Source organism: Pholcus phalangioides, unplaced genomic scaffold (assembly GCF_987345545.1).
Source record: "Pholcus phalangioides strain wild (caught in Gottingen) unplaced genomic scaffold, Ppha-v1.0 ptg000015l_1, whole genome shotgun sequence".
Lineage (NCBI taxonomy): Eukaryota > Metazoa > Arthropoda > Arachnida > Araneae > Pholcidae > Pholcus > Pholcus phalangioides.
Window position 1 is genome coordinate 67,560,705 of NW_028301608.1, and position 17,089 is coordinate 67,577,793.

General features: G+C 35.1%; 1 protein-coding gene across 2 annotated transcripts; it reads left to right on the top strand.

Moving 5' to 3' along the window:
* Positions 1-161: 161 nt before the first annotated feature.
* On the top strand, positions 162-16,156 carry LOC149076585 (uncharacterized). 2 transcript variants are annotated; one of them, XM_089244168.1, is made up of 7 exons: positions 162-299; positions 3,575-3,688; positions 8,754-9,065; positions 11,686-11,853; positions 12,748-12,873; positions 12,986-13,192; positions 15,841-16,156. In XM_089244168.1, the coding sequence occupies exons 2-7, from the start codon at positions 3,630-3,632 to the stop codon at positions 15,908-15,910; spliced, it is 942 nt and encodes a 313-aa protein (XP_089100294.1). In that variant the 5' UTR covers positions 162-299; positions 3,575-3,629; the 3' UTR covers positions 15,911-16,156. The 2 variants fall into 2 exon arrangements, with proteins under 2 accessions (XP_089100294.1, XP_089100295.1); XM_089244169.1 differs by having other exon boundaries at positions 184-310.
* The last annotated feature ends 933 nt before the right edge of the window (positions 16,157-17,089 follow it).

Consider the following 17,089-nt stretch of genomic DNA (forward strand, 5'->3'; position numbering starts at 1 on the left):
TATAGAAACAAAACTTTATAACAATTATGACAAAAAAAGTAAAACATGATAAAATAATTCAAGTTTTGATTTTGTAGTACCTTATTTATTTGATCAAATAATTTGTTTCTCATTCAAAAATTGATAATTTCATAAAAATCTGTAATCTTTCCTCCTTTGGTATAAAAACTTGAACTGACATTATTTGTTTGGAGTTCTACAGTCTAGTAAAGGCTTGTTTAAGTTCTAGTAAATTCTCAGGTGTCAATAATAGCTACTTCAGAAGTTTGACACGCGAAAGAGGATTTTCCATATGATTAGTGAGTGCTTTGTATGTTTCGCATTAATTGATTTCACTATTCAAATCAATAAAAATATTTCAACGCAATAGACCATTCATTATTTATGATTCATTTTATAAGCAATAAATTGGTTGTACGGTTGGAGCTCATTTGCTCAACCAGTCAATCATTCCCGCAATAATTACCTATTTCGTGGACGATTTAAATTCTTAAACAAGGCTTCGCGACACCTATAGGAATCCGGATTGTATTGCGAAGTTGTATCCTACACATTTGACAAGTCAGCGTAACAAAAGAATTTTCAAATAGCCTGTATGCAATGAAACCTTTCTGAAGGACCACGTCCGAACAAAGAAAACTGGCCCGGAATTTTCAACTGCACGTTGATTTGCCTCTGTCAAAGAGTCATGTTTTTCAAAATATTATAATGATAACATAATTTTCACTTTTCACCAGAGGCCCTGTGATCTGTCCAGGAAAATTGTATGTGTAAAGCCCAGTTTTCCTACGAGCAGGTTTTTTTTGCAAAGCGTGAACTGAACAGGAACTGGACCCTTTAGCATCGGCAGAAATGTGTAACTTTATCACGCTATGTGTTTGTGTTTTCGTAACATGGCACATTAGTTTTTCTTTCATCTGCGTACTCCGATCCGAGGTAATGAGAAAGAAAACAGCAAAAATGAAGAGAAGATCAGTGAAATGTACGATACATTTGACTATGGAAGCAGTAGGTCAATTATACTTGGCCTAAAGTGCTGCCGTGAGGCATTTTGTGGGGAAACAGACATACTATTACTAAATCACACGTGCACCTCATCCATATTCCTCTGCAGAACTTCTAGCAAATTGGTACATGTTGAAATGTACGTGTAGTGAACCTGATGTGAAGTTTGTTACAGTGTAATGCTTGTTATGTGTGGTGCTGCCACCTGCCATTAATTTTTATAATCATGAAAAGAAGTGTAATGATTGAATAATTGTATCACTGTAGGCTTGTTGCTCTCTGTGGCAAGACTTTTTAACCAGGAAATCGGCTGATTTGCACTCAAAGGTTCAACTACAGAAAACCAATTTCAGCTGACCACCACTGTGGCAATGGTGGGGTTCAAACCCTAGCTCTCGTTATATGGGTCTGTCTTTTCCTATTGGTGAGTGGACAGCGCGCTGAGCGATTTGCAATTCATAATATGTCAAAAACCTACTTCTAGGAAAACTCGGCTTAAAGGCCCCATTTACACCGGTCAAGTGATTTAGTAGTTAAATAAATTTCAAGTTTTCAAATATTTTGTACACTGTATTAGTATCTCACGCAGGCTCACAGCTTCATTCTGACCACGACGTTTGAAGTGAACAGACGTACTTCTCCCGCTGAGCAACCAAGCGTGAAGATTTGGTATTCAACCCAAATGGGAAACTCGGTCAGCGAAACTAGTGGTTAAATTTTTCCTCTGAAGACGGCACCCATTGGTGTTGAAATGCATTAGGACTTTTATTATTTTTTGTGTATTTGCCTTATTCGTTGGTGTCTTCTAAATACTTTGTACACTTTTAAAATGTGTGCAGAGAATAAGGGTCATTTACGTGATGTTTAGTGGTCAAATGATTTAGTTGGCAGCAGGATTCTATTTTTTTGGTTAAGTAGGCCCACGCGCATGCTGCAGTGTGCGTGGCCTATCACTCTTGGACAGGACTGTCATTTCAGCTTTTTCCTGGGGGGGGGGGCAAAGAACATATATTCAATGTTTCTATGCGTGTACCATTTATAGTGTATTTTCTAAAGCTGTTGGTCCCCAACCCACCCAAATGACGGGCCTGCTCTGGAAAGGGTGTTTTTGCTCTTTCTCTGTCTTGGATATGTTTATCTTGAGCGTGGGCCTGCTTTCACCCCATTATTTCCTTCCTTAGCTTGAATTCCGTGGAAATACAAAATGGAGAAGTGGTTGGAATACACAACCCTTAAGTTGGTAGAAGACTACCTTTGTCACGAATGTGTGTGAAATATTATAGGCATGAAAACTACCGAAACAAAGTCTAAAAATCAATCTATGTTGGAAATAGTAGAAGCATAGCCCCCTTCCCCCTTCATGTCTGGCAGCAGCCCCTCCCCATTGTGATTTCACAGTGTGAAACAATGAAAAATTACAGAAATCATCCCAGGACTCAGGACTAGGCCATGAGTAGAAGCTATGGTTCTACCAGGGTTTTGTGGTAAAAGTAGTTTTTTTATTTAGTCCAAAATAAGTAGTTGGTCAACGTACTCTGAGGAGTTGAAAATTTTTTTTTTAGTAATCAGGCACAGGTGTGAAAGACATACATGCTGTAGGTACTTCTAAATTGAAGGGAATTTAATTTCGGAATTGTCATTTTCACGTCACAGAATTCCCATGAATCAGAATTCACCATGTCACTAATGTGAAGTGGGATTATGTCATGTCAGAGTATCATGCCTTTAGATGAGTTCTCTGATGAGCATGAACAGTTTATGGGCCGGTAAATTCTCAATATACAGTATACCGCGATTTGGTGACTTTTTTTATCGCCAAACCCGCTTTAGTGATAGGGGTTGCTGCCAGAATACTCCAAAACAATTAAAAATATGTGGAAATAAAAAATATTATGCATATTAAATATATATTAATAACAATAATGGTTATTTAATTATCGCGCTTGGCACGCTGATAAGGAAAGGCCCTTACCCCGGACCTGAAAATATCGACCTCGGACCAACAGAAAGGCTATGGCAAGGTGCTAAGCATTAGCAAAAACGATTGAAAAGGCCCATTAACACAGGCCCATGTTCATACAGAAGTCGATAATTCTTTTTGGCCATTAGAATCGTAGCCGGTGCAGATACATATCTACATGGTCAGCCATAACGTGGGAAAAAAACAGGAAATGCCCTGGTAAAATGGAAAAAGCAAAACAAACTTTGAACAAAATAGATAAGCAAAACGAAATAGCAACGATAAGCTGGAAAAGAAAATCCGGAGCAGTGGCGCCATCTACATGTCAGGACCTGGAAGAATTATGTTGGCAACATAGTGCTGTTTCGATGCTTAAAAAAATTTGGAGACAAAATGCTATACTGTATATTGGGAATTTGCCTATGCACCACCTGAAGATTTACCACTTTTTGAAAGAATGGTAGTAATAGCCTGTTTATTATCTGTTGGTTCATGCAGAATCCTGAATGACAAAAATAAATATGTAGTAAATAGGCCTATATGATTATCAAAATGCAATACAATACCCCAAATTCAACTGTTGACTCAAAACTCATTCTTTTTCTTTAGGAATCATCATTTCATGAAGTGAAAGGGAGGATATATATTTGCCTAGGGGTTTAAAATGCAGCAAAATTTCCTTTATTCACCTTCAAATTATCAGTTTGCTCTTCAAAACACTAAGTAAGTATCATATTTTTTTGTTCAATTTTATATCACAAGCAGGCAATTGTGTGTTGTATTGTCGCATTTGTTAAAGAAATGATTCCAAATAAAATTTCATAAGTTACCGATCAGGAGTATATAGTGATAAAAGGAAAATTTGGAAAAAAATGCAGGACTATCATTAGTATGAGTTCATGTTTTTTCATATCAAAGTTATGAGACAGAAATGATAGCAATTGAGGGTAGCAGCTTGGCTTGGGGCTTGTTTTAACGCTATGTGTTGCTTTTGAGTGATTTACAGATTAATTTGCATATGATGTCACAATGTAACTTACTACAAAACAAGAAAGAGTTGTGTTAGAAAACTACAGTTGTGCAAAAGAAAATGGAACACACTCTCGTCAGTGCCATCTTAACTCATGGGCTTACCTTAGCATGGCTGAGAGCTTCAAAAGGCAGAGGGGCTCATGTAGATGAGATCTGGTTCAAATTTTCGAGAGCAAGCACGTACATTTGCCTGGTAGGGCTTCAGAGAAATCACTTGGCCCAGGGGCCTGTGGCAACAGCATCCACCACTGGATGGCACTTTCGGCATAATAGGGAAAAGAGCGTGCGTGCACGATGGAGGAACTGAACTTGCATTTGGGGGCTCAAGCCAGACAGTCACGCGGCCTGCTCATTCTTGTAGGTTCTGCAAATTTAATTTTATAATAAATGTTAATTATCTATGAATTGTAAAGGAAGTGTTTGGCTTCAACCACCATATTCCTTCTACAGGCCCATGATGCTGTTGAGACGCCCTTTCTGTCCCCTCCCCCGCCAGTGATTATTTAACACTAGAACCGCAGCACTTTCGGTATACCTAGAACCGCGGACTGGGTCAAATTGACCCAAACTGTGAAAAAACAGTATTTCATAGCGAAAAGAAAGTAAATCATTTTTGGTTCCTGGGTTTTTCCTTACTGTTATTCAATGTTGTTTAATTGCGTATTTATAATGGAAAGCTATATTTTTTATGAATATATAATGGTCTTCAAAATTAGCTAAAAAATGATGTAATTCAGTAAAAATAAGATTTAGTATACGTTTTCTGTGGTTCCCAACTTCAAGGGCAAATGCGAGCCGATCTCCCCGTTAAAATGTCTCGCCACAGAGAGCAACAGTCCTACAACGATAAATCATTCAATCATAACACTTCACTCATAGTTAGAAAAACTAGTGGCAGATGGCAGCACTACACACATAACAAGAATTACAGAGAAACAACAAAAATTTCACGTCAGGTTTCACTACACGTACACTCCCACATGTACCGATTCGTTGGGGGGTTTCGCAGGGGGGGGGGTGTAGCAGTAGTAGGTAGGGCCTCCAAAAAATGGCTTGGGGATCCATGATGTTCTTAAGTCAGCCACCTCGTTGGGCAATTTGCCTGTTGTGGCGTTGTATTTGTATTATTTACTATATTCAGTCCAAAAACATTTTTCAGTAATCTTATAATAGGACAAAGATGTAAAATAAGCGTGTCAAATTGAATATGAGAAAGTCTATAATATGATTCTGTCAAATAAGTATTGATTTCTTACTGATAAGTGGAATTTATGATGAGCAGTAGAGCAAATTTTTTTTATATTATTCTTGCACATTCATCGCATGTTGAAGTTGCACATCCCATGCAAAAATTAACTGTTTTGTTTCCACATTTTTATGTTACCTGACACATCAGATAGTTTATTTTTATTTATTACTATTAATAATTAATTAATTAATTTACACTTTTGCGCAAGGGCAACACGTATGATGAACGCAGCTCTTCAATAAGATTTTAGAGGAACTGCTTTCCAAAAACTAATTCTGGCCTTCTGTACTGCGCTATGCAAAATATAGGAATATGTTTATAGTCAGGTCCAGGATGTTGTAGAAAACGTCTGTGATATTGCACCTTCACCGAAAATTTTCTGGGCATTTGATCGCTACAACTGCGATCGTAACACTTTGCTGAATTGCAGTGTGAAATAGTTTCTGTGTGTGTGGAAGCATTTTGGGGCTACTACTGCCAATATCGACTGCCAGATGAAGCGGGCTGAGTAATGAAAAACTTATATTGTTCTTTCCTTGATAAATTGTAATTGTGGCATCATTGTTCTATACAACTGTAGTTTCACTATATTTATTGCATCAGATAATATTGCTCTTCGATTTTGTCTCACTGTCTCTACTAAGCTCTATTTTTTGGCTTATAGCATTTGAGCCAGCTTCAGTGTAGTGAAAAAAAAAGTGTCGGTTGAGCCATTTCTGCCCTTGTTCTCAAATGACTTGATCAGTTGCATCACGATGTGCTCTGAAAGAGAGATTCGTTGGACGCTGATACTTCCCAAGATTTGGAAATCCATTCAAAACGTATTTGATGCAGGCCAGAATTTTATTCTTTTTCTGTGACATCGTTTGCCTACAGAAATTTCAACTACACGTATTTTCTAGAGTTAAACTTTTACTCCCCCAAAATTTTTTTTGAGTCTTGTCAGAATTCCAGGTATTCAAGTTTACAAAGGAAAAAAAAAATATTTAGATCTACTTGCCATTCCCCCATTGAAAAAAGATAATCTGCTCTGACAATGAATTGGCCTTGACCTTGAAAGACCTTTATTCTTCACTATCTTCATTTACAAATACTTTTTAGAAAGGGTACCCACTTCCAAGAAAATTATACACCCCTTTTTTCCTATAGAATAGTACGTTGGGTCAAAATGACCCAAACCGCAGTTCTAGGTATAAGTGCTTATAGCTCTAGAACACAAAATGGGAATATAATGACATTTTCGTGAATTAATATTCATATGATATCATGAAAAGTCACGAAATTTGTTTAACATCTGCGGTAAGTTTTTGAGATAAATGAAAACAAAGTTTGATTTGGGTCAAATTGACCCACTCCGCGGTTCTAGTGTTAAAAGAAGGACTTGATAAATCTCACTAGCCAAGTCACTCCTGAATGAATGCCAATACTCTTCCACTTGACTTATCCCATTGGGGAAATCTCAACCAAATCCACTAAATTTTCCTATGCATGATCAGTGAAATGGAATTTGAGGATAATTTTATGAAAATTTTGGAATTTTTAATAGTAACATGGAAAGGCTTAAACAAGCTCTGGAAAAAATTCAAGCCATTTTCAGAACCATTCTCAGGAAAAGTATTCTTGGGTCCAAAAAAACTTAGCTCATGCTAATTTTTTTTTCAGATTGGTTAAACCAAAAAGGTTTGGATTGATATTTACTACTATATGAAAACGATGATTGATGATGTGTGCTGCTACTTAGCATTTGTCATTGATTCACAGTCATTAGTTAGTGATGTGTTATTAGCCCTTTGACTACAAATTTTTAATTTTTGTTCTCATTTATTATGAAAATGAACAAAATAATATTTGGCCACAAATATAACATTCAACATTTGTAATTTTTTCAACAAGTGGTATCTGAACTAAAGCTGGGACACATGTTTCAGTGATAGGATACATATGCCCACTAGTGGCAAAAAACTTACTACATATATACTTGGTAGTTTGGAAAATTTTATATTCTAGATAATATAGATATTCATGTTTTATGCATTCCTCGCATAAGCTAACATTGCACAACTCCTAGTTTTTTCTTTGTTCATTTGTGTACACGTTCAGTGACACAACTTTTCAATTAATGGAAGGAAATTCCCAACATTCAAAAGAGTTTTAACAGTTGTTGATGAATGGCCACAGCCAGGCTTTCTTCAGATGTTTCTAGTGTATTTCTTGTTGAGTCAAACATCATTCCAGCAGTTTGAACATAAGACCAAAATTTTAGCGAGCAGAGATGTTCAAGCAAGAGTCTTGGACAAATAATGACTTTCAGAAGGAAAGTAGTTTTTGAGCGAGGTAACTGCATAGCCATCTGCATAGCTAAAGATAAAACATAAGCAGCTGGTCTGGATCTAAGACTGGGATATGTTACAATTAGTTTGAAAAACTTTTTGTCACTGTAGTAAATTTTGACATCTTAGTAGGACATGTAGGCTATGTCTCATTAGTAGTCAGAGGGGTTAGAGACATTTTGTATTAACATTTTAGTAACAGATTTAGAAATACAGGGCCTGAATTATATATATAGGGGATAGGGCAAAGGGTGCAAGTGCCCTGGCACTGTAAATTTTAAGATAGAACATGAACACTGTTCTAAAATTATTGAATTTTACAGTGGGAGCTTGGGGGTGGCAAATCATGTTTATGCGCCCCCCCCCGAAAAAAAAGAGTTATGGCCCAGCATAAGTTTTGTAAAAATTTTGCTGATCTGTGAAATATATTCAGTTCCCCAGTGATTTCGCTTTGAATGTTCATGATTTATTGTATTTTTGTGGTTAATTTTCAAGTTCAAATTATACATATAATGCATGGATAGTTGTGTCTATGAAACGGCAGCACATATGGGTAAAAATATCTATATACATAAAGTAAATAAGTAAATGTTGTATAATATGTGTCGTTTATTTGAAAATTGGGATCAGGTAAATTTGTATTGTAACAGAAATTGTCACTGAATTGCAGCCGAGAAGTTGTTTGTTGACTTTGTAACTGGCCAGATGTAGCAATGCATCCAAGTTTGCTTTTTGATCTGCAAACTAACAGACAATATACGAAGTATAGATATAAATGATTTTACGTTTGTGACAACTTATTTCATTAATCATGGTTTGCGTTAAGTTTATCTTACATCAAGTCGAGTCCCAATATAATTTTCAAATTGATGATTTATTTATTTATCATATTCATCTGGAAATTCACATTTGGATCACAGTACATTGGGATGTGTTTCCGAAGTGATTTTATTTATTTTTTGTTCTTAAATCTTGGTTTTACTATGTCATTTTACATGTTTGAACTGAGCATACCATGGTGAAATAATAAACATTAAAAAAAAATGCTTTGATAATAGGAATCTTGGACTCACACGAAGCAAGTCAAAATAGGTTGTGGGGGGGGGGGCAATTGTGGTTGTGAGTTAACACTGTTCGCCTTTAAATTTCATTCATTCATGTTTCTTTTAATATGCAGTATTCCAGTATCGTGTGGAAACCAGTGGGCTGTGAATGTTGAGAATTCTACTCCTGTGTCAACATCATTGTACAGCACAACAGCTACAGCCTCATGGGCTCACACTGTACCTACCCTTATGCCTTGGATGCCAGAGAACAACAGCTCTAATGCAGATTCATCTATCGTTAGATTTTCGGCTCCAGTTCCATTAGATCCATGTACATCAAAGACTGCTACTCAGTGGGAACTTCTCAATAATCTAGGTGCTGGAAAATCTAGTGCAAATCTTCGTTTGAAGAGAAGGATGGAGTTGGACGACTTATCTCAAGAGTAAATTAATCAAATAGCTTTTTTTAAGATATTTACCATATTTAAAAATAAACACTTGGTCAGTTATTGTGATTGTTTTAAATTAGGGCTGATTATTTATTAAAATTTTTAACTGGTTAATGAAAAAAAAATGAAGATAATGTAAGTTCTATTCAAAAACAAAGTTCAAAAAGTTTGTTCAGTTTAAAAAAAGGGGGAGAGAAACCATACCCTCTCTTTAAATAGGCTACTGACCATAGGTTGTACTTCAAGAATTTAACACTCAAATATTTCTTCTCAAAACAGAGTTTTGAGCTTCTAAGTTTTGACTTTTTTTCTCCTCACTTTCTCATGGGACTTGGACCTGTTTTTCTGGTTCCTTCCTCTGACAGAGCTTTCATCTTCTTTTCCGCCATTAATAAATGCTTCTAAAATATACCGATACTCCCTATCTGGGCCATCTTGGACACTGGAAAGTTGAATGCTCAGACGACTAAGTTTTAGTAATTTTAAAAATTCGTTCTATAAATTAATTTTATTTTAACTTCATTTTCTATGCTATATCATGTATATATTGATTCTATTTTCCCCCCATGAATATTTTAAACTAATTACATACAAAATTTGTAAAATTCTTCAATAGTGCATGTTCATTTGAAAAGATTAGAATTTCATGGCTTTTAGAATCAGGAACATGTATTAGAAATAAAACAAAAAAATATGCATTGAAAATACTTCTGAGACTTTTTATATTGTATTCTATAATTTAACATTATTTAATTATCTGTGTATTTGAAACAATCAAGCAAACCTAAAATTTAAACAGTGTTTGGCTATGATTGCAAGTTATTAAATTTAAAAAAATGTATTAGACATCAATGGGAATAAACTTGTAAGCTACTCAAAGTGAAATCATAAAAATTGCCAAAAACCATAAAGCCACTGACAATATGAAACACTTGCACCCAGCTAATTTTTTTTTTTTACTATTGATAAATCACATTTTTGTTCAAAAGTTCACCCTTTTTTGAAACTTACAAAATAGTTATTGATGTAAATATTTTTGATATACATTTTTTATGGTGGTTTAATGTGGGGGGGGGGGGGAGCACGATAAATTAATGTGGAAGACTGTATTGAATGCATATGTTTTACCAAAAATATATGCTCATGAAAAATGTCAGAAAAAACATTTCTTGTCATTAAGAGTGATATTTTCAATTTAGTACCGTAATTTCACACAACTATGGTCTAAACACCTTTGCTCACTAAAACATTGATAATCGAAATTCTAACAACATCTAGTGGGCTATTTAAATACTAAAACAAAGAGTATAGATAGTGTAACATGTACATGTGGTTAGAACGCCCTCTGTCCGATATTTTCCCGTGAATCAGCTGTTAGTTAGAGGTTATGTTTTTCACGTTATCTTGTCAACTGCAAACTGTCTCAGCAACAAGTAACTACAACAAGCTGTTCTGCGCTATTGATGTTCTGTGCTACAGGTAATTAAGTATTTACATATGTTTAATAAACATTTTTACAGTTGCATGTGTATAAAAATATATATAGGAAAAATAATAGAAAATCGTACTTTGCTCTCAACTATGGTCCAACAATTTTTATGGACCACTAGCTGTTACCAGTGGCTTTGCTCGCGTGGATTTGGTAATCTGTAAATTACTCACTGATGTAATTAATGTGTCCCCCATATAACATTTGAACCCCTCATGACCCCCTTGGGGTATGAATTTTCAGGAATCCCATCTTAGCGGGCATCTACATTACAAAGTTTAATACTGACTAAATTTCATATTTATGGCTTCAGCGATTTCGACTCAGTGATGATTGCTTCATATAGCCTTTGAACCCCCCCCCCTCCCTTAGGGTGTTGAATTTTGAAAAATCCCTTCTCAGTGAATCTCTACATTACAATGCAAAAACACTGACCAAATTTCATATTTATTGCTCCTGCAGTTTCGGCTCACGTGATATTTCTCCATACGACTCCCCTCCCTTAGTGGTCAAATTTCGAAAATCTCTTCTTAGTTAGTCGTTACGTCATGAAACTAAACTTCTGACCATGGTTCAATTCCAATTGTTTTTGTTTTTTTTTGTAAGAAGTGGTTGCATTAAAATAAATATGCAATTTGCCTCTGTCTTCTGAAAATCTGTTTTTTCTCAACTATGGTTCGTGAGCGATTTATAGCACAAAATATTCGATGGACTATAGTTGGGACTTCATAACACAACTCTGGTCCAAAAATTAATTTTTAAAAAATACATATTTGAGCTACATAAGGAATAAAAAAGTGTCAAATAAGATTTATATAAAATAAAGCTTGATCTTTTTACTAGCAATATCAGCAAAAAGAAAATGTTTGAATAGCTTGAATACTGAAGTTATGGTGATAAATCTAGGAAATGGTGTTATGTTGAATCATAATTGTGTGAAATTATGGTACAAGTATTGCAATAAGAAAAATGCACACTGTTTGAAAAAATTAGAGCACCTAGAAACTTGTTAGAGCAATTCATGAAATGTTGTCAAAAAGCATCATTGCACAGCATAATTGCTTCTTACATTTCTAAGTGAAATTCATGAGTAATGAATATTTCAAAGTTTTACGTGTTTTGCAGCATATCTCAAAAGCAATATATTACTGAAGAAAAGATGGCTGCTCGAATGCAGGAGATGCATATCAGTAACAATTATACTGTTCCTCTTCAGAATTCTCCCTTTGGGCCTACTTGTGACGCATCGAAACCTCTGAAGACCGCCAAGACCTTGACAGAACTGGATTCAATGTCAGTGTTAACATTAGTGTTCAACTTCAATACTTTTCTCTCATTATTCTAGACATTATCTTTGCTTTGTGATCTTATTTTAGATTTTTTTCCCTATGGTTTATTGTTATTGGGTTGACGCATTTAGGCAATGACAACCATCAGAGGCCTGTCCAAGCAAAATTTGTGTCTGTTTTCTGGATCCTTCACAAAGTTCCAGATTTGAAAAATTAACCCTTCACAAATTGACATATTAATGAAACCATAAATTTGGTGTTTCATTTCTTTTTGTGATAAATTAAGTAGATTATCTCCTTTCCACAAAATTACTCATTTTTGACAAGTTTAATGAACTTTTCACAAATATAAAGAAAATTTTCACAAAAACAGTCTGGACAGACTGCTGTCCATTTTATGGGCTTTTTTTCCAATATTAATATTGATTTTTCTTATTTTTTCTCCAGTCCCTTTGTTGGGCAATTTGCCTGTTGTGGCCTCTGATTTTGTATTTGTATTTTTATGTGAATTCAATCATTTAACGTGTAATAAAAACATTTAAAGATGGCACATGACTTTCTTATTTTTTGAAGTTATAAATTTTCTCATGATATTTCATGTAGGGATGTCTCTTCTATTAGTTCATGAATATAAATCCAAGGGCGTAGCGAGGGGGGGGGGGGTCTGCCCCCCCCCTGAAATGTGAGAAAATGACGGCCAAATCCATTGTTCTGTCACTTTGGTCCCCCCCCCCTTTCTGGCTACGCCCCTGTATAAATCTATATAAAATCAGATATAAATCTATTTTTGGTCTTATGAACACTAATAGTTTATCCTGTAGGTATGTAAGTTATCCCTTTCGTGTACTTTCTCAACATCTAATTTAAGCCCTGTTTTTCTCTCTGTATTTCCCTCCAGGTTATCACAACCATCTGATTTATCTAAAAATATTGCGTTATACAATCGCACTTTAATATTGTCACCTGAAGTCAAAAGTCTTGTAGAACCTGAGAAACTGTTTGCCAAAACTTTGTTGAACCGCATGTACGTATGTCTTTTAAAAAAATTTTTATATTGCAAAATTTGGCATAAGGGAATCTTAAGCACGTTTAATAGTAATTCACTATTCAGTCAGTGAAGGTAATAATCATTGCAGTGAGCGACCTACGATGGCAGTAGTCCTCTGGAAGCCACCGAATGGATGCATTGGAGATATCATGGAGTCAAATAATAAGGAAGATGGTCTATCGTCTCATCAGCCCGATCATGATTCAAATAACTCTGCTTCATCAGTTGCACCATTATCATCTAGTATGCAAGAAAATAACAACCACCCATCTTTTTCACAAGCCTTCCTGCATGGGTGAGCTTTCAATTCAAAACATTAAAGTTTGTTTTTTTTAATTTTAAGAAATTTGTTTTTAATTTTTTTAAAAACGTTGAAAAGTAATGATAATACAGTAGACTCAGTAATCCAGCATGTATCAGTCCAGGGTTATGCCCGATTGTATGTATTTTGCTGTATTTTTGATATACATTCTACATTATATTTTTTATGAGCATCTTTTTTCAGCCACGTTGGGTATTTTGCCTGTTATGGCCTTTGTATTTGTATTACTGGAAGGCATAAAAAAACCTTTAAATTGTGTACACTTCTGTGCATTGACAAGAATAAGGCCTGATTTTCGCATGTACAGGTGGGACTTTCAGGACGTGATTTTGAGGTTTTGAAAATTTAAACAACATATATTCATTGGCTAATAAAACATGTTTGACCTTGGTTGCAGGGAAGCCCCACAATTTCTGCTTCACCCAGGGACTTCATCAAAGTCGCGCCTTAGACACAGTAACATGGTTTACTTTTCCACACATGAAGATGCTGGATTATTAGATGGACCAAACTAACTCATGAGTGTATGTGCTACTAAACCACACATGTGCTTCATCCATATTCCTCTATGGATTTTGTATTATGTGCTGGAAGGGTCTACTGTACTTCCAAATAGTAATTACCATGTGGCACCAAATCATGTATGACATATGATTGCTAAGCTTTTATTTGCGTCAATTTTTTAGATACAATAGGGATACTTGTATAAGTTACATTACAATTATTATTACTATGAATACAAATATTCATGTCATATATTTGTCATGTTCAACTTTTTTCCCCCACGAAATATATTTTAAATCACTGCAGATTTGGTCTTTCTTTCCCCCACCCAAAAAACACAATTTCAGCTGTGATAACTAATTTTTCCATGCTTGGCTCTTGTTGAGCATTATAGATGTCATCATTAAACACAATAGATAATGGTCATTAGATTTCACAGGAAACTTATAATTTTTGCCTTACTTTAACAGTTGCTGGAACATATTTTTGATCTTGGAACGAACTACTATTGTAAGTCAGGGTATGACTGTACACAAAATAAAATGTATAGGAAGAGCTGATTGTGACACACGTTATTTAATCACACTTTGTTTGCAAGCATTATTTTTTTTCAGTGAAAAAGGCTTATGCTTAAAGCAGATTAAAACTTCCATGTCATGTGTATTCAAAAAAGCTTCCAGATTTCTGAAACTTTTGTGACTGTTATTCAGTGTTATAAAAATGCATTGTACATTACAAAATTCCTTACTATCTATGAAAAAGAACTGTGACCGCTGTCAATATATGACTGTCCAGTCTCAGTGCAAGCACAAATTCCTTATTGTTCTTCTTCTAGGTCTGTTGACTATAGCTTGTTTATATCAATGTGTTCTTATTTTCAAATTGTACATACAGTAAAACCTCATTAAGTCATCACCCTAATAAGCCATCACTCTGGTTAAGCCGTCGTTTTTTTCTTCAGGCCCATCCAGATTTCATAGATAATGTTATTAAACCCTCGGTTAATTCGTCACTATGAAAAAGTTTGCGAGAGAGGAACAGATTATTTTTAAGGCTCCCATTAAAAAAAAAAGCTTTGTTAACAGGTTAGCAGCATTGTGATATGCTTAAAAGTCACCATAAAAGCCTATGCACCGAAATGGAACAGTTTAAGTAACGAAAGTTACACTGGGAAGTCTATTTGCCGACTAAGGTTTTTGAAATGTTAGGGACTATTCGAGCTAGACCTGATTTCTCCGCGGACCCTACTATTGGCCTACATGTGTGTGTGTGTGGGGGGGGGGTTCTAACCCCCCACCCATGAGACAAGATTATAGTGTTATTTTGTCGGGGAAAAATGTAACTTCTGAAGGAAAAAAAATTAAAACACCCCTCTAGAAAATTCTACGTACGCCTATGGGCTCTAGGATTTAGGACTTCAAATTTAAACAAAATATCTTTGTTGAAAAACCCAACATTATTTCCGAGGTTGAGGTATTCTAATGTTTACTTTGCCTGCCCAGGGCTCCCGTCAAGTCAAAGTGGGTCTTGTGTTTGAGATTACCTTATATCATGAACTACTCATGAAGAATTAAAACACTAAAATCAAATTTCATGATTTCAAGTGTATGTAAAATAAATGTGTAATAGTTCTGCTCTGAAGAGAAGCTAACTATTCTAACAGTTGCTCTGATTAGTCTAAATTAAAAAGATTACTAGTATATTAGAATTTAGCTTAAAAGTTTTCGGGTTTTTTGGCTGACATGAAATACAGTTTTTTTCGTCTTTCGAAGCTTCGTTCGCACGAGTGGTGAACATTTTCAACAAATTTTACATTACAGCAGGCAAAAGGCTACTACTTATGCCTTCTTACTTGAGTCGCACTGCCTCGTCGGGATTGGTCTGTTGAGCCAGTCTGTTTTCCCTATTGGCCGAAGTTGTTCCTAAGGGCTCTGGATAAATGCTTGGGTTTCAATCTCATCATTTTTAAAATGGGAAATCAAGCATGGTTGACAGTGTTGTAAAAACCAAAGCATTATCAAAACCAAGCATACACACACATATATATATATATATATATATATCAATTCAAAATAAGATTTGTTTGAGTTTTATAAAAAAAGTTTTATTTCTTGCAGGACACTACCTGGAAATGTCCAGTCTTTTTTTCCTGATTTACATTCTTCCGACGTTTCCATGGAAGCATGACTGATTGAAAAAGAAAAGGAATCAGTGTGAAAGTTATGTGTATAAGTTCTTCTGTTGGTGTTTTGTATGGAATTTTTCAATTTCAAAATTTATTTGCATTTCTGTTTTCTGTGTATGTCATGATTTGTATCTTCTTTCCCCCCCCCCCATCATTCTTTTGTCATAAATAAGACTTGAAAAAAAGCCCCAATGACAATGTTCAATTTTCTGAACAAATATAGCAAATAAATAGTTAGCAAGTGCCTATCAATGTCATAAAAGTTCATAGTTGTCAAAAATGTTTTTTGCTTACTGCAGTTTAGAGAAAAAAATTATTTTTTTTCAATGGCCATAATTTTCTGCATGTATTACATGTTAATTACCCATTTGAAAATAATCTGAAATTTTTTTGTGTTTGAAGTTTTTTAAGTGGCTAAATTAAAAATGTTTTTAATTCAACCTCTTCATAATGAATGATAAAATTTGTCACCCAGAAGTTTAAATATATTGATTATAAGATGATATTTAGATAAAGTAATTATTTTAGGTACTTTATCTGTGTGGATTATATGCAGGAAATTATGGAATTATTTTTGGAATCCGGAGATTCTCCCGAAGGGGGGTACCCCCCCCCCCCCCCCGGCACTTATAGACTCTATCACAAAAAAAAAAAAAATTAGTTAAGAAAAAGTTCCATTCCCCCCCAAGCAGAATATAATTCCAAGCAGAATAGAGGAATTAATCTACATATACTGTTCATAAAACATAAATGTTTCCTTTCGTGGATGCCATCAGTGATTAATAATCTTGGATATATGAACTCTTAAAAGCTTGGTATTTAGCTTTATATTTTCTTTCTGAAGACAACTTCAAAATACAAAGCTGCTGACGAAAAATCTTGTGTTTACCGCACGGCTGTTAATGGAATACAATAACGATTATACAGGAATTTCAGCAACCAAGGTTATGCCCCTGATAAATTATTGCCGATAAACGCTACGTAAACAAAGTCACGTCTTTGCCAGTTGCTTAAATGCGGTGACCAAGACTTTTTTTTTACGGCTGCTCAATGGAAATGATCCCAGCTGTCCTCTATAGGTGTTTTCTCTAACGACGACTGCAGTCATTGACGTCATGACAACGTGACAGCTCGTGTAAAATCTAATTTTCTGTGAAAATCCAGAGAAATTTTAACAAATC

Excerpts from the sequence above, each read along its gene's own strand:
- LOC149076585 (XM_089244168.1), top strand. The coding sequence starts at position 3,630 with ATGCAGCAAAATTTCCTTTATTCACCTTCAAATTATCAGTTTGCTCTT. Across the intron at positions 3,689-8,753 it reads TTTGCTCTTCAAAACACTAA|TATTCCAGTATCGTGTGGAA; the intron begins GTAAGTATCATA and ends TTTAATATGCAG. Across the intron at positions 9,066-11,685 it reads TTGGACGACTTATCTCAAGA|CATATCTCAAAAGCAATATA; the intron begins GTAAATTAATCA and ends CGTGTTTTGCAG.